At 40.9% G+C, this 27723-nt stretch overlaps 2 protein-coding genes across 3 annotated transcripts in view; one reads left to right on the top strand and one right to left on the bottom strand.

Annotated features, from left to right (window-relative positions):
* Positions 1 to 23223, top strand: part of tinagl1 (tubulointerstitial nephritis antigen-like 1) — a 35542-nt gene extending 12319 nt beyond the window's left edge. For both annotated transcript variants that reach the window (XM_028597474.1, XM_028597473.1), the window contains exons 2-12: positions 3384 to 3697; positions 5530 to 5596; positions 11042 to 11134; positions 11241 to 11355; positions 13578 to 13704; positions 14160 to 14310; positions 14433 to 14619; positions 15747 to 15792; positions 16547 to 16670; positions 20188 to 20233; positions 20458 to 23223. In XM_028597474.1, the coding sequence (XP_028453275.1) occupies positions 3391 to 3697; positions 5530 to 5596; positions 11042 to 11134; positions 11241 to 11355; positions 13578 to 13704; positions 14160 to 14310; positions 14433 to 14619; positions 15747 to 15792; positions 16547 to 16670; positions 20188 to 20233; positions 20458 to 20625 (1431 nt within the window). In that variant the 5' untranslated portion in view covers positions 3384 to 3390 and the 3' untranslated portion in view covers positions 20626 to 23223. The remainder of the gene's footprint in view (positions 1 to 3383; positions 3698 to 5529; positions 5597 to 11041; positions 11135 to 11240; positions 11356 to 13577; positions 13705 to 14159; positions 14311 to 14432; positions 14620 to 15746; positions 15793 to 16546; positions 16671 to 20187; positions 20234 to 20457) is intronic.
* Positions 23224 to 26363: 3140 nt separating this feature from the next.
* Positions 26364 to 27644, bottom strand: LOC114568711 (lens fiber membrane intrinsic protein). The gene is made up of 4 exons (XM_028598354.1): positions 27470 to 27644; positions 27133 to 27282; positions 26861 to 26995; positions 26364 to 26551 (listed from the first exon to the last, which is right to left on the bottom strand). The coding sequence occupies exons 1-4, from the start codon at positions 27642 to 27644 to the stop codon at positions 26490 to 26492; spliced, it is 522 nt and encodes a 173-aa protein (XP_028454155.1). The 3' UTR covers positions 26364 to 26489.
* Positions 27645 to 27723: the final 79 nt, after the last annotated feature.

Here is a 27723-nt window from a genome sequence, read left to right as displayed (position 1 = left end):
ATTTAAGTAAGTCAAGTCTTTACTGTTACGACATATTTACCTTCTGGTGTGGGATTGTAGAATACAACATTCAAGTTATTAGGTTCAAGAAAATGAGTGGGGGAAAAAGGTGAGATTTTTTTTCAAGAGGTTATTGAGTCCAGTGAGTTTATGGCAGCTCCTCTTGTGTAATTCACATTGAGACTGATAACACACCAAGACCAGTAATCCCGCCACTCACCTGTTGTGGTGCAGGCCTCATTAGCCACCTGCATGGTATTATAAATGGTCTCTGTTCTTCTTGACCTGGTGGGTGTTTTAAAAATAGAGCTTGACAGATAATGGCCAATGACTGTGTAACACAGAGGGAACTGGAGCTGAAAGTGCTTTTTTAATATAGACAGAGATGGCAAAAGTACTTACTTTTCATACTCAAGTAGAAGTACTGATTTAACTTATTTACTCAAGTAAAGCAACAAAGTACAGCCTTGGAAATTTACTTAAAGTATAAAAGTAAAAGTAGCCTTGGGAATGATGCAAAACTACCTGGACCACACAAATGTTCCTAGAGTGCAAGCTGAGAAACTTCAGTGGACATGGAGAAAAGGCTCTTTATATCCTATGGACTACATTTTAAATGGATGTCTGCCAATAGGCCAAAAACATCACATATGATTATTGTGACAGAGACTGGGACTCCAGGTTAATAAGATTCTGACTGAGCAGCAAGATATGAATTCAGTTGTGATTCTGTGAGAATTCAAACATGAGTCCTCTAACTTACGTCTGAGAGGTTTGAGACATTAACGTTAACATTAGCCAAAATAAATTTGATTTGAGACAAGACCAAGTAACGTTAACATTACTACACCCCTTTTACACTAAATCAATTTACTGAATTAGTTTTTAATATAAAGCTATACATGCAGATATTGTATCAGCTAGTATTAGATTATTTTCAAATAAACTGAACGCTCACCAACCTTAACGTTACTTGGGTTACTTAACTAAATGCTAGCGAACCAAGGCATCGTCATTGCTAGCAGGAGAACAAATGTAACTGACCATTAACGAAAACTTAAAAAGTTACAAATAGCTTTTGATAAAAACAAAAAGATGCATTTACCTCTATGTGTTTTTTTTAAATTTAATGATACATTTTTGAAAGCCAGCAGTTTGTGGTGTTTCGGTTGGCACAATTTGCCGCACATTATAACAACGTATATTCCCATCCAATTAGATTGAAAAATAATAATGGTAACTCCTGAAATGATTTGAAACTAAAGTAAGATGCCAATTTTGTAAAATGTAAGGAGTAGAAAGTATCGATATTCGTGTGTAGGGAGTAAAAGTAAAAAGTCAGCATAAAAATAAATAGTAGTAGAGTAAAAATATCTGAAAAATGTACTTGAGTTCCCATCTCTGAATATAGATATACTGAGCCAAGATGCCTGAATTATCTGTTGGGTGGTGCAGTGATATCTCAAAGTTTAGCTGTGGGAAGGAAAGTGAAAGAAGCTGGTCATAGGACAAAGTGTACAGTAAGCATGGAACATTAAAGGTTTGCTTCACCCAAATTACAAAATAACATATCACATACCTCTAGTAGCCTGGCAGATATATAGATTTGAGTTTTAGTTTAGTCCAGGTTTTGAGATATCTGATATTTCTGCCTCCACTCCCAATACAATGGTGAGGTCAGTGCATTTTTATTTCTGGTGCCGACAGCATTGAAAAATTACTTTAAAAATGTTCAACATGCTGTTAAAAGCTTTTATAAGATAATTTCTTCAGGAGAAAGTAGTTTCAGTGTTCACACTGAGGTCTGTGCATCATCAACAGATGCTGTTTTTGCAGAGATGCTGCTCTTATCTTTAAATGGGGTGAACTGACCCTTAATAACGAAATTATTGTTGTTTTTAATATAATCAGAGATTCAAGTGTTTAAACAGGTTTAAGTTGTGAACATGGTCCTGAAGCTGCGATGAAGGTCCAGCCGAGAACATGACAGTGCAGTTCTACAACTTCTAGTATGTTTTTGCGTTACTCTTGCTGAGGGTTCATCTGTCCTGTGGCTGCAGTGTGGGATCAGTAGCTTGGCTACAGCTGTCTGCAGCACCGATGGGCCATATGGCAGCTTCTGTGTCTGTTTCATAAGAAAAGCAGCTGAGGATATAGACTAACAAGCTGAAATGTCCCACTTCGGCTGAGAACTGTACTAAGACAACCAGATATTTTCATATATTGAAGTTACTCAAGTTACAGTGATTTATTTTTTTAAGTTACTCAAAAATAACTAAGTTGCTCTGTTAAGGGAGGTTATTGATTAAGGTACTGTCGGCAGCCAGCATTACAATCAGCACTTGTTTTTTTACACCGACAGTTTGACCTAAAGGCCTCTGTAGCTCGTTGAACAGACTGGTGGGTGTTTTATTTCACTGCTGCATAGGGTCTGCCATAACAAAACACTTGCTTTAAGGAAGAGACCTGCCCATCCCATGCTGCCATATGCCCATATGTGTGTGTGTGTGTGTCTAAGTGGGGTGTGGGTGTGTTTCAACTAAAGGCGCAGTCATGCAGAAAACAGGACAGAAAAGAGCTTTTCTGGAGCTGTCCATTGTGCTCTGAGATCTGATTGGATAATGAATGATGCTATTTAATGTATGTAAGCAGTGGGCATACCCCTTGTCTTTGTCCAGCCCCATATAGACTCACACATTCAGTAACCTGAGAGCAACACACACACACACACACACACACACACACACACACACACACACACACACACACACACACACACACACACACACACACATTTTAATTACAGGGTGATAACCGTTCAAGAGGTACTATATACCAGCACTTATTAATTAATCTCATGAGAGTAAAAAAGGTAGGTAAATAACATATTACATGAGGCCTGAAGTGACCCCATCATACATCATTCAACACCTTTGTCTCTATCATTGCATACTTGTTTTCCATCAGTTTCTTTTGCTGAGTGTGTTTTCATATCTAGCTGCTGTTTGTCTTGGATGCTTGAAAGGAAAGTTAGAAAAAATAAGCAGATGATCTCCAAGGATCATGTGGGTTTGCTGCCAGCTCTGTTTAAAAGTATATTCTGTGTGTTACTGAGTGCATGTGTGTCAGTGCGTATGTGAATTACTCAGCAGGAGGTGGCTAGTGTGTTGGCAGCAGTCAAACCCCAATTATGCTGCTCACAGTGCGACCTCTTCCCCTCTCTTCCTGTGGAGTGTGAAGCATTTGACGTTCACAAACATTTTTTCCACTTCATCATATCAGAGTCAATTGCAAGAATAAGGATTATAGAAAGGTATGGAATATATAGTATTATCTTCACCTAAATATCTTATATCCTGTTTCCTGTCCGCTTCCTTTCACAGATTTATCATGAAGCTCTTCCGGTTGACTGTGGCGGCGCTGCTGCTCGTGGTGGTGGGAGAGAGCACTGCAGAAAGAATCCTGTCTAGAAGGACCAAGAGGGAGCTTGCCAGTCCGCTCCATGTTGGAGGCATCAGGGACCCGTTTGGCTCCTACTGCGAGAGGAGAGGAGGCTGCTGCCCAGGCAGAGACGACCTTTGCACGGTTCCTTACCTGGACACCATCTGCTACTGCGACCTGTTCTGCAACCGCACCGTCTCTGATTGCTGCCCTGACTTCTGGGGCCATTGTCTTGGCATGGAGCCGCCTTTCATAGGTAAGTAAGCCTTCACAAGCAAATGTGTTAATGTGTTTGAGTGTGCTTCAGGGAGTTTTCACAGGTGTGTGTGGGCTTGTCATAGTTTGTTAAGCTCAGTCAGAGAGCATCACAGAACCCCACTGACAGAATATGTACTAAAGCACAGCGCAAAGCAGCATGACACCTGAAAAATAAAAATTACAATTACATACCTATTTTCTTATACTCACAAGAAAGAAACAACTGCTTAAGATAATGGACTGTATGAAAATGATTGGACACATGTATGACATCTGTTTGGATGTCTGTTCGATCTCTTTTTAATTAACAAATCTCAGAAGGGAAGGCTGAATGCTCTGTCTTCCCCTGCTCATTTTGGTACAGTTCCTAAGTAGAACATTTAAGATTGAACAAATTTTCCCATCTATGTAACTGTTCACTTGACTACATTTGGACTCCCCAAACAGTTGTAGCACCATCCTCTCAGTGTAGAGGTGTAAAATGTGCCAGTGACAGCAGAGGCCTACCTGAGAACAGAGCAGGGAACAGTAGGCTTTTTATTAACCCTAACAGAGGGAGGGAGGAGGGGTGGATGGAGGGATGAATGAAGGCCAGGAGAAGGAATGTGGGCTATGTGGAGGGAGAGACAGACAGGATGGGACGCAAAGGGGTCGGTGCAGGTATGTGTTCCCTGGACGACGAGGTAGGGGGGATAACGAGGTGGGACACAAACACTAATATATGTTTAAGAGTGTGCACACACGTATCTGACCACACAGTCACACAGCCTGGAGAAAAGTTATGGTGCTTCAAAAGGAAGGAGATGACAGATTTCTTTTTTTTCAGTCGGTCCTTTTTCTTATTGCTGCCCAGCAGTCACAGATTGTTGTAGTCCATAACTCAATTCAATGCTTTATTCAGCTGGACTTTTCTCATTATGTTGTCAAAGTCAGTGTATAGTTTTTTTAATATTGGCTCACATCATGTCTAAATCATGCTATATAAAAAGTGTGACATTACATGAAACCACATACTTTCAGTTCAACAGAATTCACTTTTTTAATACCCTTAAATGTCAATGAGTAACTTGTCACACTTTTTAGCTCTGCGGTAACTGAGTTGTGACAGAGTGCTGGGCGAGACAGCTGTGAGGGGGATGATGGGTAACAGAGGGCCTCAGTCATAAATCACACAATCAGCTTTGGGCCTTTGAGGCGAAGAAACCTGCTCACACTGTAAATTCTCAGCCTGCTCATGCCTTGAATTCCCACTGACAGCACCTTCCAATGTAAATCAACTTGTAGATAAACCTCATTGTGAATCTGTCACCAAGTCAATATAGTTTTCACAATCTGTAAGTTAGCAGGATTCAAATTTCAAGTTTAATGGGTCAAATTCATTCAAAAGGAATGCTAATGCTGTGTTACTGCTAAATATTTGTTATGCTCAAAGTGCAAATGTTAAGGATTTTTTGGTGCTTAGTTATAGATGTAATGAACTGGCTACTTTTGTGGCCCCTTCCCTCTGTCTCACCAGAGGTGGTGAAGTGGAGCGTAAGCTGGTTAAAGCATGACGAGGACCCAGGAAGCCTGGGAAGGGAGGAAAGAAGCTAACGCCACATTCCTACACTGGATTACTGGAGCTCAGAGCTCCTTAGACCTTACATATTACACACACACACACACACACACACACACACACACACACACACACACACACACACACACACACACACGCACACACACACGCACACTATTAAGTGTGAGTGCTATGTATCTAAGTGCATCTCTGTCTCCCATTTGTATATTTGCATGTATATTAAGTTGCCCCTTTTTTTTATCTCCTCTCAGGCACCTGCGAAAGAAATGGCAACAAGTTCTTTTCAGGGCAAACATACAAAGAGAACTGCAATTTATGGTTTGTAAACCCCTCTTTCTTCCTCTTATTTCTCTTTCAACCTCTTAAATCCTAGGTTTTCCCTTAAATGTCCACATAGCTTAAAGCTTGGAAAACATTGTTTTCCCTCACTTCATCTATATGCTCTGTATCTACTTGTTCTAACACTTATACTGAGTGAAGTATTCAAGCCCAAGGTGCCATGTTTTTATGGATGCATCATTACAAGAAATTGTAGATGTCTTGTGCATTTCCTTTTTCCAAATTTCATGCTGACATACAGTATTTTGTATTCCTAAAACCTCTGGGATCTGTACTGGAGTTTAAAAATAAAGTTGGCCAGGGTTTACAAAGTATGTGTGTGCAGCATGTGTTTCTAATAACAAAGCCACTGGTGGCATAATATTCAGTTTTTATGTCCATATTTTGAGTGGAAATCCTACATTGATCACATAATCTTCATATCACGTTGTGTGTGTATCTGTGTGTGTGTGTGTGTGCGCGCATGTGTGAGATTATGGCAAAATGTGGTCCAAGAGGCACCTACTGTAGCGGGAACTACGTACCACAGAGATGGTTTTGAATACTTTGCCAGGTGTTTATATGTCTGCGGACAGATTTTGTCAGTAATACAGTGATAGTGTCGCAACTGTACAAGATTCAGTCATGAAACTTTACAGGTATGTAGTTGACATCAAAATGAAGGCTGAGATCGAAAATGGGTGTGCTCTGAGCAAGGGTGCCAAAGGTAGGGGGGTAGAAAGTAGGGAAGGCCCCTCCCATACTTTACGCCCCTGGCCCAATTTGGCGTCATGCTGCTGTGATCTCATTGCAAGTTGGTCTCTAGTCTTGGAAGTTATTTTGACAGCAGGAAAATCCCAGGTGTAAAAAAAAAATAAAAAATAAAATAAGATTGTTGAATTCCATTTAGCTGCCGTTTCAGGATGCTGGTATTGTGCATGTCGGAACAGAGCCATCGTTAGTGTTATTAGTAACACCTGTGATTTTCCCACTATGACAAGTCAAAAACACTGGTTTATAAAAATGCCTATAGTTCAGTATGAGAGTAATGAAATAGAAAGGAAAAAAACACAAGGAAGAACAAGGGCCTATCGGCTTGTTTTAAGTGTTCTGGAGAAAGATTTAGTCTTGTCCATGTATTACAGAGCAAATGCTGATAAAGTTATTATTCATTCCAAAGCATTTTTTGTTATGATCTGTTATGCAGTAAAGAACAACTTGGCAGTTTGTGCCTGCAACAGGAGGAACAGTAGCTGAGGATAAATCAAAACTGGCTCCATGCCAGTGTTTTCTATCTCGTGTTGTGTGTGTGCCAACCTCTCAAACAGTGTCTTACATACCCCTCCTGATTAACATGTTACATTTAATCGTAATTAATATTTTCTGTTAAGCTTCTGAACTGATCTTACTTTGATGTAGATAAAAATCCAGTCTCCTTTAAAGCACAAAAGTAAGGCTGTATTTTAAAATACAACGCTCATATATCTTGTTTTGACTCTTTTGATTGATTAGTGTTTTGTATTATTTTTCCAGTTTAGCATACTGATGGACAAATTCACAAACAGCTCTTCACTTTATGACCCTGACATGAGTCTCTAGTTTATAATAACAGTATTTTAGATTAGCTCTCAGTGAAAGCAAATTGTCTTTTATCTCCATGGCCTTCAACACCCCTGAGGCCAACAGAGTCCATGTGGCTGTTGTCATTTTTCTGCATGATATCGACGGCAGTCAAGGAGAGGAAACGCAGGTTCTGAGAGACTAGAGGAAGGAGACAGAGAAGGACAAGTGAGTGAAGGCAGGAAGAAAATAAATTGAATTCCTCACCTGTCTTCCACTGTGGTTTCCCATATCTGTGTCATAGGATGTTCTTCAAAGACCCTGCGTATGTTTGTGAACATTCACACAAATGTTGATTTAACACCCTTAATATATTTATCTTCATGCAACGATAACACTCTGTGGCTATTTGTCACGACACGTCTAACCCAAACCACGCTGACCTCGCTGACATCCTCTGCTTTATACCTCGCAGCTGTTCAACTGCAGAAGCTGTGCTGTGTCAATCTGACAGGCCTGAAGTATGACTTTTATCATGGCAGCTCAATTAGGTTTGACCTAAAAGGTCTGATGGGTGCGTAGATAGGAGAGGACGGCTGTTGATGAATAGCGGAACTATAGCGTTTCTTCAGCAGAAAAAACTTGGAAAAGGCTGAGCTGCATGGTAAAAATAACCTCCAGTGTCCCAGTCCACCAGAAAACAGCATTTATGTGCTAACTCCCCCTTTCACCACCACACAAAAGAGTCTTATGCACATACACTCTCACACGTGCTTGTTAAGGCAATACACATGGATGCTTGAAATATTGCACCACAGCTTTGGCGCATAGGGACACACACACTCCCTTTTCCCACTCCCACTCTCTCCCCTTATTAATTTCCCAAATGTGCATCCTCCCAGCTCTCAGAATCAGGGCTGCAGGGTGGAGGACAGGGCTTCCGCTTTGAGTCGACATGCAGCTCTCCTCTTTTCCCTCCAAAGTCTCTAATTAGCAGTGGCCGAGCTCCAGCACACTGTTATCGAACCTATGTCTGTCTATCTATCTATGTCTTGACTTACCACTGACTTGAGCCAAATAAGAAGCCAAATGTCACTGATACAGTCAATAAAAAAATCTGCTCTTTACCCATCAGTATCACAATTGGTATAATCTTTATTTTAGAATAACTCTTGGGCAGATTGTGTCAGTGCGAGACAGCATAGAAACACAACCTGACTGAGCATGAAGTATTAAACAAATGCTTGTGTTTGTGTATGGGTGAAGATACACCATGATATCAGCGGCAGTCTTCTGTGTTAATGTAATACCCAGCTGAGACATTTTTCTTGCTAAGCTGTTGGTAACCTGATTACTCTTTATCTGCTCCAAATGATCTGAAATGTGGTGCCTCCTGCTAGCACCAGCAGTCTTAAACGGCTCAGAAGCAGCATCTATCTCTGTTGTGATTTGACAGCAGCTCTGCTCTGTCTGCATGTACTTCAGATCGGACAACAGCCAATGGCAGCTTGGTCTAAGTTGTCTTATAGTTTCTCAGATAATGTAGATACAGGTCATATCTGAACGCACACAAACATGGCTCTCTTCGCACTGATCTGGCAGGATTTGGCTAGACAATGCACCTCATGTCACCCAGGTGTGTATATTTGCATGTTATGTATGCAAGTGTTTGTGTGGTCTAGGTGTATGCTCTAATTGGGAGCGTGATGGAGAATGTGAAAAGGCCTCCCACTGTCCTCAGAGCCGTCATATTTCTTTCTCAGTCACATTCTGTCCCCTTGTCTCCATGAGTCCATCATTAGGCCTATTCGTGTGTGTGTGTGTGTGTGTGTGTGTGTGTGTGTGTGTGTGTGTGTGTGTGTGTGTGTGTGTGTGTGTGTGTGTGTGTGTGTGTGTGTGTGTGCGCACGCATTGTATTTGCTCGTGTCTCAGTGACCCTGCAGAGAGGAGTGCAGTTTGAGAGGTAATACACACCCTGTAGGCTTCAGTGTAACTAAAGGGGAATTTGACGTCTTCATCATTGTGTGTGGTTAATGATCCTTTTGGCCAGGTCCCCCTCTCTGTAAACATGATGTCTTATGTACAGTAGACTTTATGGTTGGAAGTCTATACATGCCTGTGTGGGAAACACCCCTCATTCTCTCGCTAACACACTCGTTTATTATGATATTCCAAAAATGAGTGCTGACCTTGCAGCTGTTATTTATGGTGACTTAGTAACTTTATTTAACCAGGTAGTCTCAGGGAGAGGGAGAACAATAATATTTACAGTCAGACAACCAAGAAGCCAAGAAAACATCAATAATGCTTTAAAATCTCCAGGTACATAATGCCTGAATCTAGTCCAGTAAGGATTAGTGTGGACATAAGGAGAGAAACTTTAAGATACAGAGAGCAACAGTGAGTAAGACATGTGTCATTACTAATAGTGTGCTGGGATAGACTGGGCTTAAATGTTATAATAGTTTGACATTTTTGGAAATATGCTTATTTGCTTTCTTGCCAAGAGTTAGATCAGAAGATTGATACTACTAGGCTGTCAGAGTAAACTAGCTGCCGCCATCAGCCAGTTAGTTTAGCTTAGCATAAAGACTAAAACAAAATTCTGATTATACAAACAAGATATATCGTGTCATTTACCTTTTGGATAAATCCAGGCTAGCTGTTTACCCCTTTTTCCAGTCTTTATGCCTTAACTTAGTGTTAACCTGCTGTTAACATATACAACATATTTACTGTACAGGCAGAGAGTGTATTTCCCAAAATGCCAACCTTTTTTTTGTAAGGAATTGTGGAGCAGCATGACATTACAGAATGCCTCCTGAATAAATTAAGACCCAAAAGTTGACCCACCAATAGTTTTATTATTTAGAAAAGTCACATCACTGTGTAAATCACTGTATTATCACGTTTTTTTTAATTTTTTTTAATTCTGTATCATTCTATATACCATCCTGGTTGGACAATATAAAGTTTATAAAAGTAAGGCCTCAATTTTGGTGTTTTGTTTTGTCCAGACAGCTGCTTTTAAGAAATATATGGGATGAAACATCCTATAGATGGTTATAGATTCACACCATTAATTAGCAGGATTAGGGGACTGTGGTCAAACTGTTTAGCTGCAGCAAATCATTTACTTTGAAGTATCAGCGACAGATAAACTGTAGGCATGTGCATGGTGATTTGTCTGTGTGAGTAAGCTTTGTGTCAGTACAGTACCCAATACTATATACAGCATAATATTATAACATTTTGTAATGGGCCAGTCCATAGTGAGTACTTCTACTTTCGTTAGTTTTGCTGATAATACTTTGTAGGGCTTTTACTTTATGTGGTTGTATTGGTACATTCACTTAAGATACTTTTCCACCATTAGTACACATACACACACACACACACACACACACACACACACACACAAACACACAAACACAAACAAACACACACACACACAACAGAAAGCACACAGTGCAGCCAAGTTATTTTTGAGGATCCCCAAAGTAAACATAGTCGTCATCATTAATATCCTGCTCTCTTATCTCTTCTGTCATCTCTTTGACTTCTTCTCTGCTTCCTTCTGATTAAAAATGGATCTGCATTCTGCAGCCTTAAAAGGCTGAATGTTTCCTTCAACATCTCCCTCGTTCGTTCTTTTACCATTTTTTTTTCCCCAGTTACTGACGTTATTCTCTTAATTAATTTCTTATTTGGGAATTCCTCTGAGTCCCTGAATATTTGTCTATGCCTCAGATAGTCTTTCTACTTTATGTTAACTTGACTGGCTTTTGCATAAATATGGAAATTGAAAATATTTTCATGCACTTACAGCCACTAAAGCCTTTTAAAGGGCTCATGTCTGCTCCACTTTCCGTCTCTCCTCTGTAGTACATGTGGGACAACAGGACGCTGGGAGTGTGAGCAGAACGCCTGTCTGATGGAGCCTGACATTATCCATGCCGTCAACAGAGGAAACTATGGGTAAAAAAACAAACACAGGCACACATACTTGGGATTTGATGTTCTACAATAGGATCTTAATTACACATGGTCACAAACACATGCTCTTCCTATATTGTGCTTTCAGGTGGAAGGCAGCGAACTACAGTCAGCTTTACGGCATGACTCTGGACGAGGGCATCCGGTTCCGCCTGGGCACACAGAGACCCTCCAGGACTATTATGAATATGAATGAGATCCAGGTACAGGACAGTCTTCATCATTATTTTTGGAGTAAGAGAAATACATGTACTGTATGTAGGTGATCAAGTGCCTGAAGGAAGTCATGAAAACCTTACCATCCTTAATGTAGCTGATCTTTGACCTCTGACCTCAGACCTTGCTTTTAAAAGGTGGCATGAGAGAACTAACTTCCATACAGGGATTGGAAGAATATCATGTTACTTGTTGCTACTGGGTGTAACCTCTTCTTTAATGTCACATACATCACCTGTTATGTATTTCTTGTTCCCACTGAAGCTGTATGACACGTTTGTTTTGTTGCTGCTATATGTTTTTTATAGCTGCACCATTACGGACAGTGTAAACGTTCCAGATTTCTTCTGTATCAATTTATATACAGTTTGGTGTCATTAGAAACGTTTTAGAAGATTAGAAGATTTTTTTCCCACTAGATTTTAAGATAAAGTTTAATATTTTTGAATACTTTTATGTACAGAGTAGATTTTAAATGTTGGATCAAAGGAGGACAGCAGGACGTTTTTGCGACAGGTGAGAATCCAGAGAAAAAGTGAATTGTTACAGTTTTGTTGTGGCTTCTCACTTCTTTAAACAGTCCTGCATACTTCCTGTGAGTGATGTTGATGATATGATGATTTGCAATATGCTAGGTCTAAAACCTATTACAACAAGGGAGCGCTGATCAAAACGTTTCTCGCCTAATTATGGTGGCTTGTTGGTATGTGATGCCGTTTCTGGCTGGAACCTCAGCCCACTCGGATCCGCTCAGTCTTTGTTTACATTTCACCCAGACAGATTACATAAGATGGAACCAAAACATCAGACACAGAAGATGGAGAGGATGGTGGCTGCCTGGAGAATAAAAAGCAAACCTCCTCTTTAGTCTACACCTCCCACCTCCATCCATCCCTTTATCCATCCGTCCTCACTCCCCCTGTTTACGTCTCCCAACATTCCACGACTACTTCCACCCTAAAAACCTCAAAACTCCCCCTTCCTTCTTCCGCTGTCAGCGTGTTCCTACCTGTGCCAGGAACTAGATCAGAGCCGTGCAGCCCATTCATAAATCTCTCTGTCCCTCTCTCCTTTCATGTCTGTCTGTAGACTTCTTTGTAAGGGATGGAAAATTGTAAATTCATGAATGAATTTAGACTTATTCTGGCAACCATTTTTCCTCTTTTATCACACCTTTAGGTTTCAGGTGTGCTTTTGGACTTTGACTACCTTACACAGCTACAAATCCCTGACCAGCAGCACATTCCATCAGGTGGCTGTTTGTGCTTTGAATACCTCGCTATCAATCGGAGGAATGCAGCACATGCTGCCAGGCTCTGAGAGAGAGAGAGAGAGAGAGAGAGAGAGAGAGAGAGAGAGAGAGAGAGAGAGAGAGAGAGAGAGAGAGAGAGAGAGAGAGAGAGAGAGAGAGAGAGAGAGAGAGAGAGAGAGAGAGAGAGAGAGAGAGAGAGAGAGACATTACCGTGTCTGTTATCACACATAACTGTGAGATTAGGAGAGCATCCAACCTCAAATGGAGACTAACAGATTAAGTATGTATACCTGCAAGTGAATAAGTGCCATCAGGAAAATATTTGCACTCCATCACAGACTTAACATCCTATTTAAGATTTATCATCACAGTGATATTGATATTTTGAATAGAGATGGATGCCTCCATGAAAGAGTTGAGTTGGTTCAAATGACTCATCCGATCTAACAAAATGGTCTGATGGTTTGATGGAGAGGACTGGGCTCAAAGGTTTCTGTTTATTCTACAGCGTCAGAGATTGACAGTGGGTCAAATGATTTTAGTCACCACCTATGAAAGAAGTTCCTTCTACTGGAATGTGGAGTTATGTAATCTGTTTCATGATTGCTGTTTTATTTTTGTAGGTTCGTATATGCCGTGTCATGTCTTGTTTTCCACACTGCCTTGTGTCTTTTCCTGCCTTTGTGTTTGTCTGCCCGGCCCGGCCTTGATGTGTTTCACCTTTTCCAAATAATTACTTTGTACAGTCCCATGGTGCAACTCTGTGTTGGCGGTTCTAACTGCTATTTGCTCTATTTTACTCTAAATCCTTATTTAAAAATGTGGGCTGTCACTTATGATAATCATTGTTTTAACTGAGAACATTAATGATTCCTTAATGAGGATTGAGGGTTGTTCTGTGAGAGTGTTAACAGTGATTACGCTCTCTTGACTTGACTCGCTTTTTCTCTCTGTCAGATGAACATGGATGCTCAAACTGATCGTCTGCCACTCTACTTCAACTCAGCAGAGAAGTGGCCAGGAAAGATTCATGAACCTCTGGACCAGGGCAACTGTGCTGCATCCTGGGCTTTCTCAACTGCAGGTAGAGTATGAATTGAAGAAATGAATAAACTGCAGGAAAACGTGGGATATCATTATGAGACGTACTAAATGAAAGAAAGAAAATGGAAGAATAAAAAATTGTAAAAGGGAAATAACTTTTGACATATTTGACAGGTTAGGTGACATTGGCTGAAAAAGGCAAAATAAATACCCAAACACTTCAATATTGTTCCCAATACTTTTATTTTACATGGACATGACAATGTGCTGACCACAAAGAGTCTTACATTTTTGGTTAAAATATATGATGTTTCTGTGCAGAAATTTGTTACAGTATACAGCACCTGCAAAACATTTATGGATATCTATGATTATCACATACATTAGCTTCCTGAAGACACAAACTGTAACAATTAGAGGATAACAATTTCCAATCTAACATATTTTTCAGTGTTTTGCATGACATTTTGTAACATTGCCTATCCTCTTCAACAGCTGTAGCATCAGACAGAATCTCCATCCAGTCAATGGGTCATATGACTCCTCAGCTGTCCCCACAAAATCTAATTTCCTGTGACACGCGTAACCAGGGAGGCTGTGCAGGTGGACGCATCGATGGAGCCTGGTGGTACCTCCGGCGTAGAGGGTAAATACTCAATTTAATTTGAACTACAAAAAAAGGAAGGCATCATATAATAAGTTCTGGTGATTACCTGATGACAACGTGCTAAAGATTTGACACCTTTTTCCATCCCTTTTCTCTCACAGAGTAGTGACAGACGACTGTTATCCATACCGACCTCCGCAGCAAACACCAGCGGAGGTGGGCCGCTGTATGATGCAGAGTCGCTCAGTTGGTCGGGGGAAGAGGCAGGCCACACAGCGCTGCCCCAACACGGACAATTACCACAACAACATCTACCAGTCCACACCACCCTACAGGCTCTCATCCAATGTAAGCACAAACACAAAACAATACATACATAAACAGACATATGTAATGCATGCATACACACCTACTCACAGGTCAACACCCTCACATCAGTTCAACACCCGACCAGCTCAACATGTTCTCAAACTTCCAGTAAACACGCAGCTTTAATAAGCTCGCTGTACATTTGTGGGACTTCCCTCGTGCAACAGTAGACTATAATCTCTTTCACATGTTTATTACTGTATTTGCACACTTTCCTCATGCATACTTGACTCCGTCGTTAACGAACATGGGAAAGTGTTCAACAGCACACTTCACTGAATCAGTAAAGGGCAAGAATTTGTATTTTTACCTGCCTGTTGCCACTTTCATGGTCCAGGCAGTTGGATTAAGGATTGATATGGTTGATTGAAATATAATAAGGAATTAAAAAACAAAATCAATTCTGTTTGGAGTTAAGATTGGTTTGGCTCTACATACTGGACACACAAACACTTTAAATTTCAACATCCATTATCATGCTCTACTATCTTTTGAAGACTCAAAAGTGTAGCTGGAATTAGATTTCTGTGTTTACCTTCTAATATCAAATTACTCAACTCTTTCTGCATGTCATCCATTCATGCTCAGCCACAATAGTAAGTTGAGTAAACCAGAATTAGTCAATATGAGAGCATAGTGGCCAAGAGGTCTGACTGATTACATTGAGAAAACACAGAGAAACAACTATCTAACAAACACAATTTACAAAAGCACCTCTGCCCTTCCTTTTGAGCTCAAAATATCAGATAACATTCACTAAGCCATAAGCCGTTTCTGCATGCAGCTCTGTGCGTCTCCTCCCAATTCAAAGTCAACCACTGAGCTGCAGCCGACATGTGGTTTTATCGTCCAGCATCCATCACTGCTAAATGATGAATAATGCCTCTTAAAATCATTACAGCCAGTTGTTACTGGCTCCCAATGACTTGTAAAGTCAATAAGCCAGGCATTAAAGCCAGGGGGCCCTGCTGGACTCAATCTTGTTATCTGACTTTTAACATCCAGGGGGTTGTTTTCATCCTCTCCATTTCACTGATATGTAATGATCATCCTGTCTGTCTCTCTCTCCTCTGCCTATAAATTGTTCCTTCTATTGTCTCTCTCAGGAAAAGGAGATAATGAAGGAGATTATGGATAATGGCCCTGTGCAAGGTAAGGCAAACTTGTAAATAATATTTTAGTGTCAACATTTGCTCCCAAGTGAGTGTTCCTTTTTAAAAATCAAAACAACACTGCACTCCCAAGGGACACACAACTCCAAACGCATGCACTGTGAAGCCTCGTGTTAGGTTTCCAACCTTGGATGATGTGGTGTTTGACCTCGTCATCATTATTGGTTGTGTGTGTGTGTGTGTGTGTGTGTGTGTGTGTGTGTGTGTGTGTGTGTGTGTGTGTGTGTGTGTGTGTGTGTGTGTGTGTGTGTGTGTGTGTGTGTGTGTGTGTGTGTGTGTGTGTGTGTGTGTGTGTGTGTGTGTGTGTGTGTGTGTGTGTGTGTGTGTGTGTTGTGTATATACAAGTGGAGGTCCACACACTATTCACAGGACATTGGATTTAGTGCAGGTAACCCTCCATAAGATGGAATTTCTCAGCTGTATATCCGGAGAGTTTTTCTCATTAAGCTTGAAAGTCACAGAGTTCAGCTCTGCAGCACACACACACACACACACACACACACACACACACACACACACACACACACACCGCTGCCCTGTCTGATGTCTGGGGTGTGTATGACTCAGGGGGGAAATTGGAATTTGTTTGGTGAAATTAGGTAATTACTTTTAGATTTATTGTTGTTTGAATAAGATTTTTATCTCTCCTTTCCATAATACTTTCCGCAGCCTGAATAGTCATATTGCGTGTGTGTTATATCCAACTAATTCTCCCTGCTTGTTGGTTCTTGCAGCTATAATGGAGGTTCACGAGGACTTCTTTGTCTATAAGAATGGGATCTACAAACATACTGACGTCAGCTTCACCAAACCTCCACAATACCGCAAACACGGCACACACTCAATCAGGATCACTGGGTAAGTTATCAGTATACAGTACATAATAGAGATTTTGCCAATGTTTTGTGAACCAACAGCCTATTAGTCATTGCATAGCTGTAAGTAGAGGTTTGGCTCTGTGTACAAACCTGATTAGACTTAAAATAAACAGGGAAACCACGTGCCATGTTACACAAACTCGTGAATGGGGTCTGGACAAACACATTTGCCTTCCTTCCTCCTGATCTAAGTCTCATTGTGCCTGTTTTCACTGTTGCTACATGTTCAACAGATGCCATTTCAGCAGAAAAAGTGTTTAAGAACGAATCAGGTTTTAATTGAGAAGCTACTCGATTCGAAGCTTCACCTGCACGTTTGTTTGCACTCACCTGAGATTGAACGTGTCAACAAACTTCCCTCCCAGTCTGTTGCTCTTGGAGACACACCTTGGCTCCACTCCTCCGTCTGCTGAAGACAAGGCCTCCCCCGCCCTCCTTTTCCCTATATCTAGTCACTACGGCGACCACAAATATGCAGGCGGGTAGACAACTGACACACCTGGATTACCTGCCCCCACCCATTGGTCTCTCCTTATTCCCCCGTCCTCCTCTCTATCCTGCCAAATTTCTGTGGTGTTGCTATCATCACTCCTCAGCTGGTCATCTTGACTCAGTAATCGTCACGCTTCCTTTTCTTTCTCTCCTCTCCACACCCAAGTCAAAACACTGTTATCATTTAGACTATCTTCAGACAGACTGGTAGTAGTTCTATTTCATCCCTGCTGACCGCTGTGCAGTTTGAGTATGTATACCAACAATGTCACTTGTGACCCCAGGAGTACCCGGGAGAGACTATATCTTCCGGTATCATCAGGAGATCTGTTCCTTTTTTCTTCTCACGTGCAGTTGCGTTTACTTAAACATTGGCTAAAGCCTTAAACTTGAACGTTTTCTACGTTGTCGTCGCTGGTGGCCTTGTGACTGTGTCAGTCAGAGTAGCGACAGTTTGTTCGTCCTCCAAAGTCCGCGACGGCGGCTCGGGGAGTCACACTCTGGTGTCCCTCTTCCTGAGGGGGGCTCGGAGGTTGCATCCCCCTAGAGCCCCAAGATCCCCAACATGGGACCTGCCCCTGGCGCTTGGAGCTCTGTGCCAGCCTCCCTTTGGCACAGGCAGGGTTGAAATGGGTGTCGGTTAAGACTGCATTCCTGCTGGCCATTACCTCGGCAAAACGTGCCAGTGAGCTACACGCTCTGTCTGTGAGTGCCTCATGTCTGAGGTGGAACCCAGATGGCTCGGGGGTCACGTTGTAGCTGAACACTGCATTCCTGCCAAAGTGCTGTCCCATTCACACCACAACCAACCTCTAAGGCTCGCCTGGTTCAGCCTGGTTCAGGGGTCGAGCCGGAACTGTTGTGCCCTGTCCTCGCCCTGAGAACCTATATTTCCGCTACCTTGGGCATTCGGTGGTCAGAACAGCTGTTCCTCTGCTATAAAGTGTGTCTTTCGTGACAATGACATATTGCCGCTCACTAGTCTCACTTTCAAATGAGCAGCTACAACGCAATGGGGGCAGAGCAGAGGAATGTGCTTTTGTGAGCATTTGACTGTACTTAGTACCTCGGCGTCTGAGCATGTTCATGAACATCCGTTTCTCCAGACAGGGAATCTCAGCGCTATGATAAAAGCAGTCTCTCTTTTTTTATCTGATTGGCCATTGACAAAGACTAAACACAACCCATTTACAAGCAGCCTTTCATGTCCCTTTTCATGTTCATGTCTTGCATGTATATTTTATGCCATTTCATTTTATGTGCACATGTATGATGAAACACTCAGCCTCCAAACATGTACTTAACTTGTTTAAACCACATGCTTCATACACTGTTGTGAAATGAAATTGTGGATGCACATGTTTGTTCACCGTGCTCATGTCGGGCTCATGCTCTATGGACTGTAATTACATATCTACAGCTTCAGTTTGTCGATAAACTATGGACTTATCCAGGGTGTGAGATGATGCTAAAGATGAGGATGTGGATTCCCAGCTTTCTTGAATGCCTTCTACTCTTTGGTTCCTATTGACTCACTGGGGAGTGAATGTGGATGTACCAGCGACATGGTTTTAGGGAAAACATAGTGTTTTGAGCTCCAACCTGCCAGCCACAGGCATCAGTGTGTTTACATAGGCCAAATCCCATAGCGGTGCGTTCCTTTAAGCCCAGGGCCTGGGAAAGTTTGTGGAAAGAGCATTGAGGTCCACTGTTGTGGAAAGGGCATTGTCTAGGCCGCTGATCCTGACTGCACTGGACAGTGAGAGGGGGATCAATCCTCGGGAGAAGAGGTCAGGGGTGGGCTGAGGGGCGTTGGGGAAGGGCGGGGAACATGGGTACAGCGGTATGCTCATCATTGTCCCCGAGTGAGCAAGTGAGCTGAATGGAAGCCAGATAAGAGATCAGCAGTGGTCCGATTCTGTCTGGCTCTGTCTGTACCAATTAATATGCAGGCAGGCAGGCATGCATATGGAATCACATACATACAGTATACAGGTGTGAATGTGCCCTTTCTCACAAACACAAATCCCATCTATCCAGTCTGGATCAGATTGTAGTTGGCATAGTTGTTTACACAGCTGTTTTTAATGCGTCTGCTCCTGGTCAATGTCATGTCTGAAACACCGGGCTAATAAACACATTCGCTGATAGAAGGTTGGCACTATCTGCCAGTGTTGTGGCTACTGAGTTGGCAGAGTCTGAGACCAGCCACTCAAACACACAACGCATTTCTTTCCCTTATAAAAGAAAACAAGCGATTGGGTACCGGGAGTCTCTTGGGAAACGAAAAGCCTGGAGTGCCTAAACAGTATGGGAATTTGGGAGAATGTTTTGATCATGACGAGCAGAAACGGCGGGCATCTAAAAGTTGGCAGTGGCTTAGCTAAGACAAAAGTGCATGGCATGATGGGAATTTTGGGCCTTTGCCAAGGTTTCCTGAGATCAAGCTTCTGGTGAGAAAGAAGGGTAAAGATAGGCCTCTACGTTCATATTCACATATGTATATTTGTGCCTATTGTTTGTCGTTGTGTTGTTCTCAGCTATCTGTGACCGGATTGAGGTGGTGTTCACTTCCTCGTAACCTACCCTCTCCTTCCTATTTTATGTCCGGAGTACGGATATGGCAAAGGAAAAGGGGAATTCCGTGTTCTTTGGATTGGAATGATGTAGGAGTGCCAAGTATGCCATGTCCAACCATAAATACTCTGTATTGTACTGTACTGTTTTCAGGATGTAGTTAAAAAGATAAAAGATGTCTCTAACCCCCCCTCCCCCACTAGAACACTACTTATACCTCTTCCTGCTTTTCTTTATCAATAATGCCAAGTGTGTTCTCGGGGAACACATTCTTGAGAAGTGTTTACATGTTTGTTGGACAGCATCCATTATTTCAACTCTGACACAACTGATTTGATCTGTATTTAAGGATCTTCTTTTGTCCTGTTGTTTGGCTCTTCACTCGAATGTGCATTTTGAGTAACCATCCTCTCTGCTTTATGCACCAGGTGGGGAGAGGAGAGAAACTTTGATGGGACATCAAAAAAATATTGGGTAAGTAGTTTCAGTATGCAAAACAAACCCATGCTCAAATCAGCCCTTAATTAGCTCAAACGTTATGCTTTTAATAATTGAGAATACATTTCAAAGGAAGTGTTTGACAGTGATGCCAGTTCTGTTTTTTTGCATGAATATAACCAGGTACTGTACAGTATGTACAGTCTCAAATTAAAATCTGCCTCATCTGTGAAAAAGTTTGACTTTACTTTTCTTTTCAGATTGCTGCTAACTCCTGGGGAAAGAACTGGGGAGAGAACGGCTACTTCCGTATTGCTCGTGGGGACAATGAGTGTGAGATTGAAACATTTGTGATTGGTGTGTGGGGCAGGATCACAATGGAGGACATGCACAACCATCATCACCACCATCGTCGCAGACACATTTAGAGACACAGCAGATGTTAAAACCCCACAGAGGCCTTTTGTTTTTCATTTGATTTCAAGAGTCTCAGAATTTAAGCACATCCCCTTACCCATCAAGCTGGCTGCGACAGCCACAAAAATCCACCCCAGAGCCCCTGAACCCTCACTTTTTATACGTTATTTCACTCTGGGGATCAATACAACCCCTCTTCTCTTCCATCTGAGAACAACACTCCCTACTGTCCTTGTAACTTGAGGTTTATGGCACAAAAAAAAAAACAAAGATAAACTCAGCTAAGTTAAAGCTCTTTTATGTTGCCTTATAATTATGCACCTCAGGTACCTACTGATCCAAAGACCACACTTCCCAGAATCCTCAGCGTAATATCTGGTGAAACATGTTCATGTTGGGTGATGACAGAAGGAGAAACTCAATCTGATCTTTTTATTCTTCTTTGTGCTTCTTTGTCAACCTGAACCTTTAGTCTTTGCTAAGTCTAGAATCCAGAATGACCAAACTTCAGAGGGACAGTTTAGAAAAGAGGAAATCTGATTAGCCAGATTATCAGACATCAGACCCTTTCAGAGTGACACACCCAGCCGAACTGTGTAACATGATAATATATCATAGATGACCTTACTGACATTTACCTGTCTGCTAAATGGAGGCACAGTTTTGCTCAGTCCCTCAGTTTTAGAGAGGACACTTGTATGGAGTCAGTAGCTGCAGGCGGTAAGAGTTTTTCACACATTCCAGTAAAAACGCAAAATCTGACACTGGAAACAGTGGAACATTTCATGTGTTTGATGGGTATAAGATTACAATACTCTTGATTTGAGATTTTAAACCATGACCAAAATGACTCCCAACACCACTCAATATTTTAAAGCAATTTAATAATGAATCGGGCCCTAATTCAACACATTCATACAGTGTCAGTAGGCTACATTAGATTAAACATGTCATTTGGCTGCAGGTGAAATAAATTTTTTTCAGCCCTACTCAATGAAAAAAAATCACCATAAACAATGAACATATAAATAAAAGCCATGCTGCACATTCTTAACCCCACCATGTCCTCTAAAAGATAAAACTCTGATGTGTTAAGAGGTTATAACAATTGTAATGCTTTGAAGAAACAGAGTTGTTTTGACCTGCGAAAGAAAGTGTTTGTGTATAGTAGTCTTAATTTGCTCCGTTCCGTGTACAATGTTACAATTTGAGCAAAAGAAGTTTTATTTTACTACTTGTTTTACCATGTACTGTATATAGTAACTGTCATACCACACTCATCACTCAGTTGCTTTTCTGCTTGTGCTTCAACATGGTTGTAACTGCTGCTAGATCAAATCTGTGCCACAGTATTTGACTGCAGAGTCTGTAGTTTGATGCATTTCATATGTAATAAACAATGTAAAGCCACAGCTAACTAACGCAGAAACACTTCAAGTCACACAGGTGGCAGATGAGCTGTTTGGCTTAATGTTCTCATATTTTATTTTATTTTATTGTTTTCTGTTAGGAAACTTAACATGTTTGAACTTATCAGCCGTGTGTTTACACTGCTTGATGTCTTTATTTCAACCAATTGCAGGCTGATTGAGGGATTTTTCAGATCTTTTTGGGGCACAGCCACACTTAAAAGGCATGGTGTAGTATTACCACATACCTTTAAATTACATCCTTGTGTGCTTTAGCTGTCACTTCAAAAGGCTTTACCGTTTCTATATCATTGCGTCTTGTGATCTTTAAGGTCCCTCTATCATCTCCTTCAGGCATGGATAAACAGTTAGGCATAAAAGCAAAGGAGAAATGTCTGGATGGACTGGCAATGTGCAATGTGTTGGATAGAGACGCAGTTATTGCATGTTTCTCATTCAATGTACCGTATCTTTGCTTTCATTCTGGAGTGAGCGTGGGCAGGGCAAGAAGAAGGCCAGCCCATCAACATGAGATAAACGACACCAAGGCCAATGTGAAACTGAGCTCTTTTGCCTGAAGAGTGATCATGTCAATCTTCTGTCAGCAGAAAGGAGATCTTTCTATATATATTCTATATATTTTCTATTATGTGTGGGGATGTTGCTATTGCTCCTTTACAAGAGAGAAAAAGATCAATGGACAAAACTTAAGTTGCTAGGTTGACAGTTCACAGAGTAGTCTTGTTTGTTTCATTACAATTTATTTTTACCAGAAGTTGGGAAGCCTTTATCTTTATTTATAGAAGCTATTTCATGACCTCCTCAAGCAGCATCAATGTGAGATGAATGAGTTCTGTACCTTTGTTACAAACACTGGTTTGTACCAGTGGGTTGAGAAAATCAGACAAATGGTTTTCATGCAGAAGGAAGTATTGGAATCAGACCAACGCTAATAGAGACATCTAATTTATCAGTGTCCATTTATCCAACATATGTGGCATGTTAATTATTTTTATGTAAAATGAACCACTTCACTGATGTTTAGACTTTATTTATGACAAAATGTGTAAAGTATATACTTTTATTCCTTGTTTGTCTGTGCAATGTGTTATTTTCTCTCTGTCTCTTGTATTGTGTGCACTAAATGCAATACCACATTAGTGTTCACTTGTGCAGCACAATAAAGTCTTTCCAAAACCATGCGGTCTCATCTTGAACACCTGCTTGTATTGTATCACTGAAGTATTGAAACAAGGTGATATGATCAGGGGGGAAATGCCTTAGCTATAGTCTAAATAAATGTAGGTTAGATGGTTGAGAAGGTGTGTGATTTTTAGGAACATTAGGGATCAGTGAGCCACAATAGGAGGGACTGGGTGCAGAGTGTTCAGGGGAAAGCTCCATGGGACGAGGCCGGGTGGGATGAGGACAGTTTTTACAAGATCTTGCTGTGTTGGCATACTCTTCCATCACTGAGAGCAATAATTCTGACCATCAGTCATTGGGAGACCAGGCCAAAGAGTATGCATAATCCATCATAAATATTAGAATTAAAACAATTATAATTAAAAATTAAATCATGTTACATTTCACCTAAGTAGAAGCCAAAGATCTTCAGTTATCTGGAGAACTATTATTCTTCCTCTGGCCATTGAGGTCAACAGATTCAAAAATATTTGTGTGACGTGTGATTTGGGAAAGTGAGTCCCATTTTCTTTTGTTCTGTACAAACTTTGAGGATTTAAGAATATTTTTTTTTTCATGAAATGGCTCGACAAAATATACATATGATCAAAAATTTTAATGGTTGGATTTGTTTAAGTGTGCAAACTTTGTGTCAAAAACCTAAAAATGATGGACTATTTAATTGGTGTTTATTCTAGTCTCTTCAGTAAATGTTTGTGTTAGTGATTTATGAGCTTAGACAACAAAGACGATCTGATTGTGAAGGTTGTTTGAGTTGGTTTTCTAGATTCATGGACGTTTTATTTTGTGGATTGAAAATGTATACACAGCATTCGGGATCTGGCTTGAATAAATTTGTGATGTACAGTAGGCCGAATGACTATAACAATAATAATGCACATACAGACGAACAGATGTGTGCCAACTGCAACTTAGCTGTCTGTTTGAAGATACATTATTTCTGTGTTTTCTTTTTAGGTAAATGTCTTTAAAAAAATAACAAAATTAACTTTAATTATTAGATTGAGTTATTAAACTCTCCATAAAAAAGAATGGAATCTCCACCCTAAGCACAGTACTTCGATTAATACAATTTCCACCATTTCCCCCTTCTTAAATTTGTTTTGTTATCTAATTGTGTTTAAAATGTCTGTGCTGCTGTGTCCAACACAAACAGCTGGGTGAACATCTGCCTCAGAAAGGGACAGTGTTCTAACCTGGAGAGAGGGCAAATTCCTATTTGAAGGGAGAGATATTGCAGGTCTGTAAAATTAGCCATATTTAGCAAACTGCCACATATATAATCAGGCTTCGTCAGTGAAAACTACCAGGTGTTATCACCGACACCATGTTCAACAAACACTTTGGCTAATAGAAGGGTGAGCAGACTTGCTGTGTCCAGCGCAGACGCCTTGGAGGGGTGACTTTAACCTTGCATTCCTGCATCACATTCCTCACCTACTTTGTAATGATTTAGAGTATCGTCCACTTTAGGTTACATTTCAATTGTAGGTACAAACTTGGTCTGGCCAGTTTCTGTTGGTAATAGATGAGCTGTTTTAAAAGAATGCAAACTGTTTCACAATAAAGTAGAGTTAATATTGCACATGTACTGTACATCACAATAAGGAAGATGATGCCACTAAAACATCTCATATTTTCTCACTTACTGCATTAATGGCAAGAAAATGGTGTTTTGTTGCGTAAATAAAGTTTTGTTTTAAGGTAAAACATATTGTAATTAGAATACCGGCAATTTGCTTCCCTTGTTTTGGGCAAAATAATATTTTATGACATGTCATCCATCACATTTCAAGATAATTGTGCAATGTCATTTTCTGAGCTGATAAGAAGACCATGACTTTTCAATCTTTTTCTATAATCCATTACAAAAACACACAATATAAACTACCCATTGTGTTAAAGAAATATATGATAATTGCTCACATTTTACTTTGTGTATAAATGAAGGGACATATGAATGAAAATCCCACCACCATTCTCACATGCTCAGTTTTTATACCACCAGTGCAATAAAACCTAGCAATTGTAGTTCTGCAGTAAACAAATATTACTAATCATTTACTTGACTTGCTAAAATGTGACAATTTGCCAAGTTTTCCCACGGGGTATTAAAAACGGGCCTCAGCAAAAGCTTTAGAATGGGGTTATGAAAAAATCAGGAGAAAAGCACACAATATTACAGAGCTTATCTCTTCAGAGCAGCCACAGGGACCAAGAATGGAAACTTGGATCAAGGGATCTGTCCAGTGACTGTTTACATTTCTCTCATTGTTTCTTTTGGCTACCAAGTAGCCAAAGCATTCATTACCCCAACAACTACTGCTCCTCTTCTCCCAGCTGATGATGAGGAATGGATGAGTACCAAAAAAAGGAGGAAGCTGTTATTAAGGACATGGCAGTTGAACAATCAGTGGCAGGAGACCCCACCCTGGTCCACCCCGGTCCAGGAACATGATCTTCTCCTCAGGTTGTGTTGTGCTGTAACAACTGTAGCCTGTTCTGCACACACATGCAGGCACAAGCATCACTTTTGCATGTGCTGCCTGTACTTGAGTGTACTCATGTGATGTCAACAAAACAAACATGTTGTGGAAGATCATGCTGGCAGCCAGAGGCAACGCCTTCTCCCATTAAACAACAAATTCATAAAGAACATACACAGTGTGGGGGGAATCCTTGCCAGAAGTACTGAATCAGGAACAAATCAAATATCTCCAGAGGGAATCCTGAGACACACATATGTACTATATACCTTTGATGTATTGTTCTCTGCTGCGTAGACTAATTTTTCATACATACCTTCCCACAATATATTACGCCTACTACTGTAAAGCATTACAGTACAGTATATTTTTAGTTTCAAATCCAAGTGCTCTGCTCTGGTAGTTCTAGTGGAGTGCTTCAGTGCTGCCATCTCCTGGTGGCCTTTCAGTACAGCTGCACAAATTACACTAACATTTGAGGACCATCTTTATTGAATGTGCCCATTTACAGTATTTTTTTTATTAGATTTTACCAATATCATCTTACAATAATTATACACATGATTAGTTTTATTAAGATCCTGTTTGCTATCATCAAACAATATCCACTTTAGAAAACGTGTTAAGCAGACCCTCAAAGGCCTCTGGGAGCAGCATCCAACGTCATCTCTTCAGTAGATCAGTCAACACTGTTGTCCTCCAACTTCTGTTTGTCCTCAACTCAAAGTGTCATTGTCCTTTTTTTTTTTTTTTTAACAAACTGTCTATCTCCCTCTAGCGTGGGCCATTTCCTCTCCTGCATTCACACATTCTGTAAGCACATATGTAGAAAATACCTGCAACAGACAGATGCATTGTATTTGATGATGCACATTATGTATGATAACAAAATTTTATTCAATGAGTATATAAACAATAGTTAAACAATTTGGCTTTAAATATATATTTAGATTTCATTGATACTGTATTAATGTGACTAGAGATGATCTGTTAATATGTTGCAAAAAGGGTTATTGTCTACAATATATTTTATAGTAGCTTCTGTGGTTATTGCTTCTTCTGAGCTCTCTGACAACTCTGAATAATACATAGAGTTTACTTTATGTCTGGACAAAGATTGACTCCCAGCCTTTGTCCTTTCTCACCTGCAAAGAAGTTCATGAGCATGGCCACCCAGCCCAGTATGTAGGACCAGGAGAAGCGCCAGTCACCAAAGCGCCTCCCCAGGAAGTTGACGGTCACTCCAGTATAAATGGCCATACCCAGCAGAACAAAGAAAGCTAAGAGGGAGACAAGGAGGTACATTGCAGTTATGATTGATTGAGGTGTGTGTGTGTGTGTGTGTGTGTGTGTGTGTGTGTGTGTGTGTGTGTGTGTGTGTGTGTGTGTGTGTGTGTTCAGAAGAACCAAGACTCACTGGAGACAAAAAACATGATTCCTGCAGCAAAGGAGCGGTTGAACCTTTCAAAGGAGGAGAAGTGAGCGAATGACATGATGCCAGCGATAATGCCTGCAAAGCATGACATCCCTGAAAGGATCATGAAGGCCCTGGTGGCATTCCAGTAAGCTGAAAGGAAACAGGCAGAAATCATCAGATACAGTATGCCATTCTTAGCTGTATATGGCATCAGAAAGCATTTCTCACACAAAGAAAAAGGCATGTCTCTTGCATTAGTCGGTACTCAAATTTACAGGGACATTGAAATTGTGGGCCGGGGGTTCAAAATTTTAAAAGACATCCTGAGTGTCCTTACCTATGCTGTCAGTTTGCATGTAGCACTTGTTGGACATGCAGTACCTCCACAGACCCTGGTGGGCATAGCTTCCAGAGAGACGGTACTGCATCCAGTAGTCAGTTGCAGTGGAGACCACCAACAGGATATTACCAACAATAGCACAGAACAGGCCTCCACCCATGAAGCTGTACATCTTGAGCTGAGATAACGGGGCTGCTGCAGAGCAACTGTGACGTAGTAAGGGAAAATGGAAGAAAAAAAAAATAAGTTAA

Source organism: Perca flavescens, chromosome 14, assembly GCF_004354835.1.
Source record: "Perca flavescens isolate YP-PL-M2 chromosome 14, PFLA_1.0, whole genome shotgun sequence".
Lineage (NCBI taxonomy): Eukaryota > Metazoa > Chordata > Actinopteri > Perciformes > Percidae > Perca > Perca flavescens.
The sequence above is the reverse complement of the archived record's forward strand: the minus strand, read 5'-3'. Positions and strand labels throughout refer to the sequence as shown.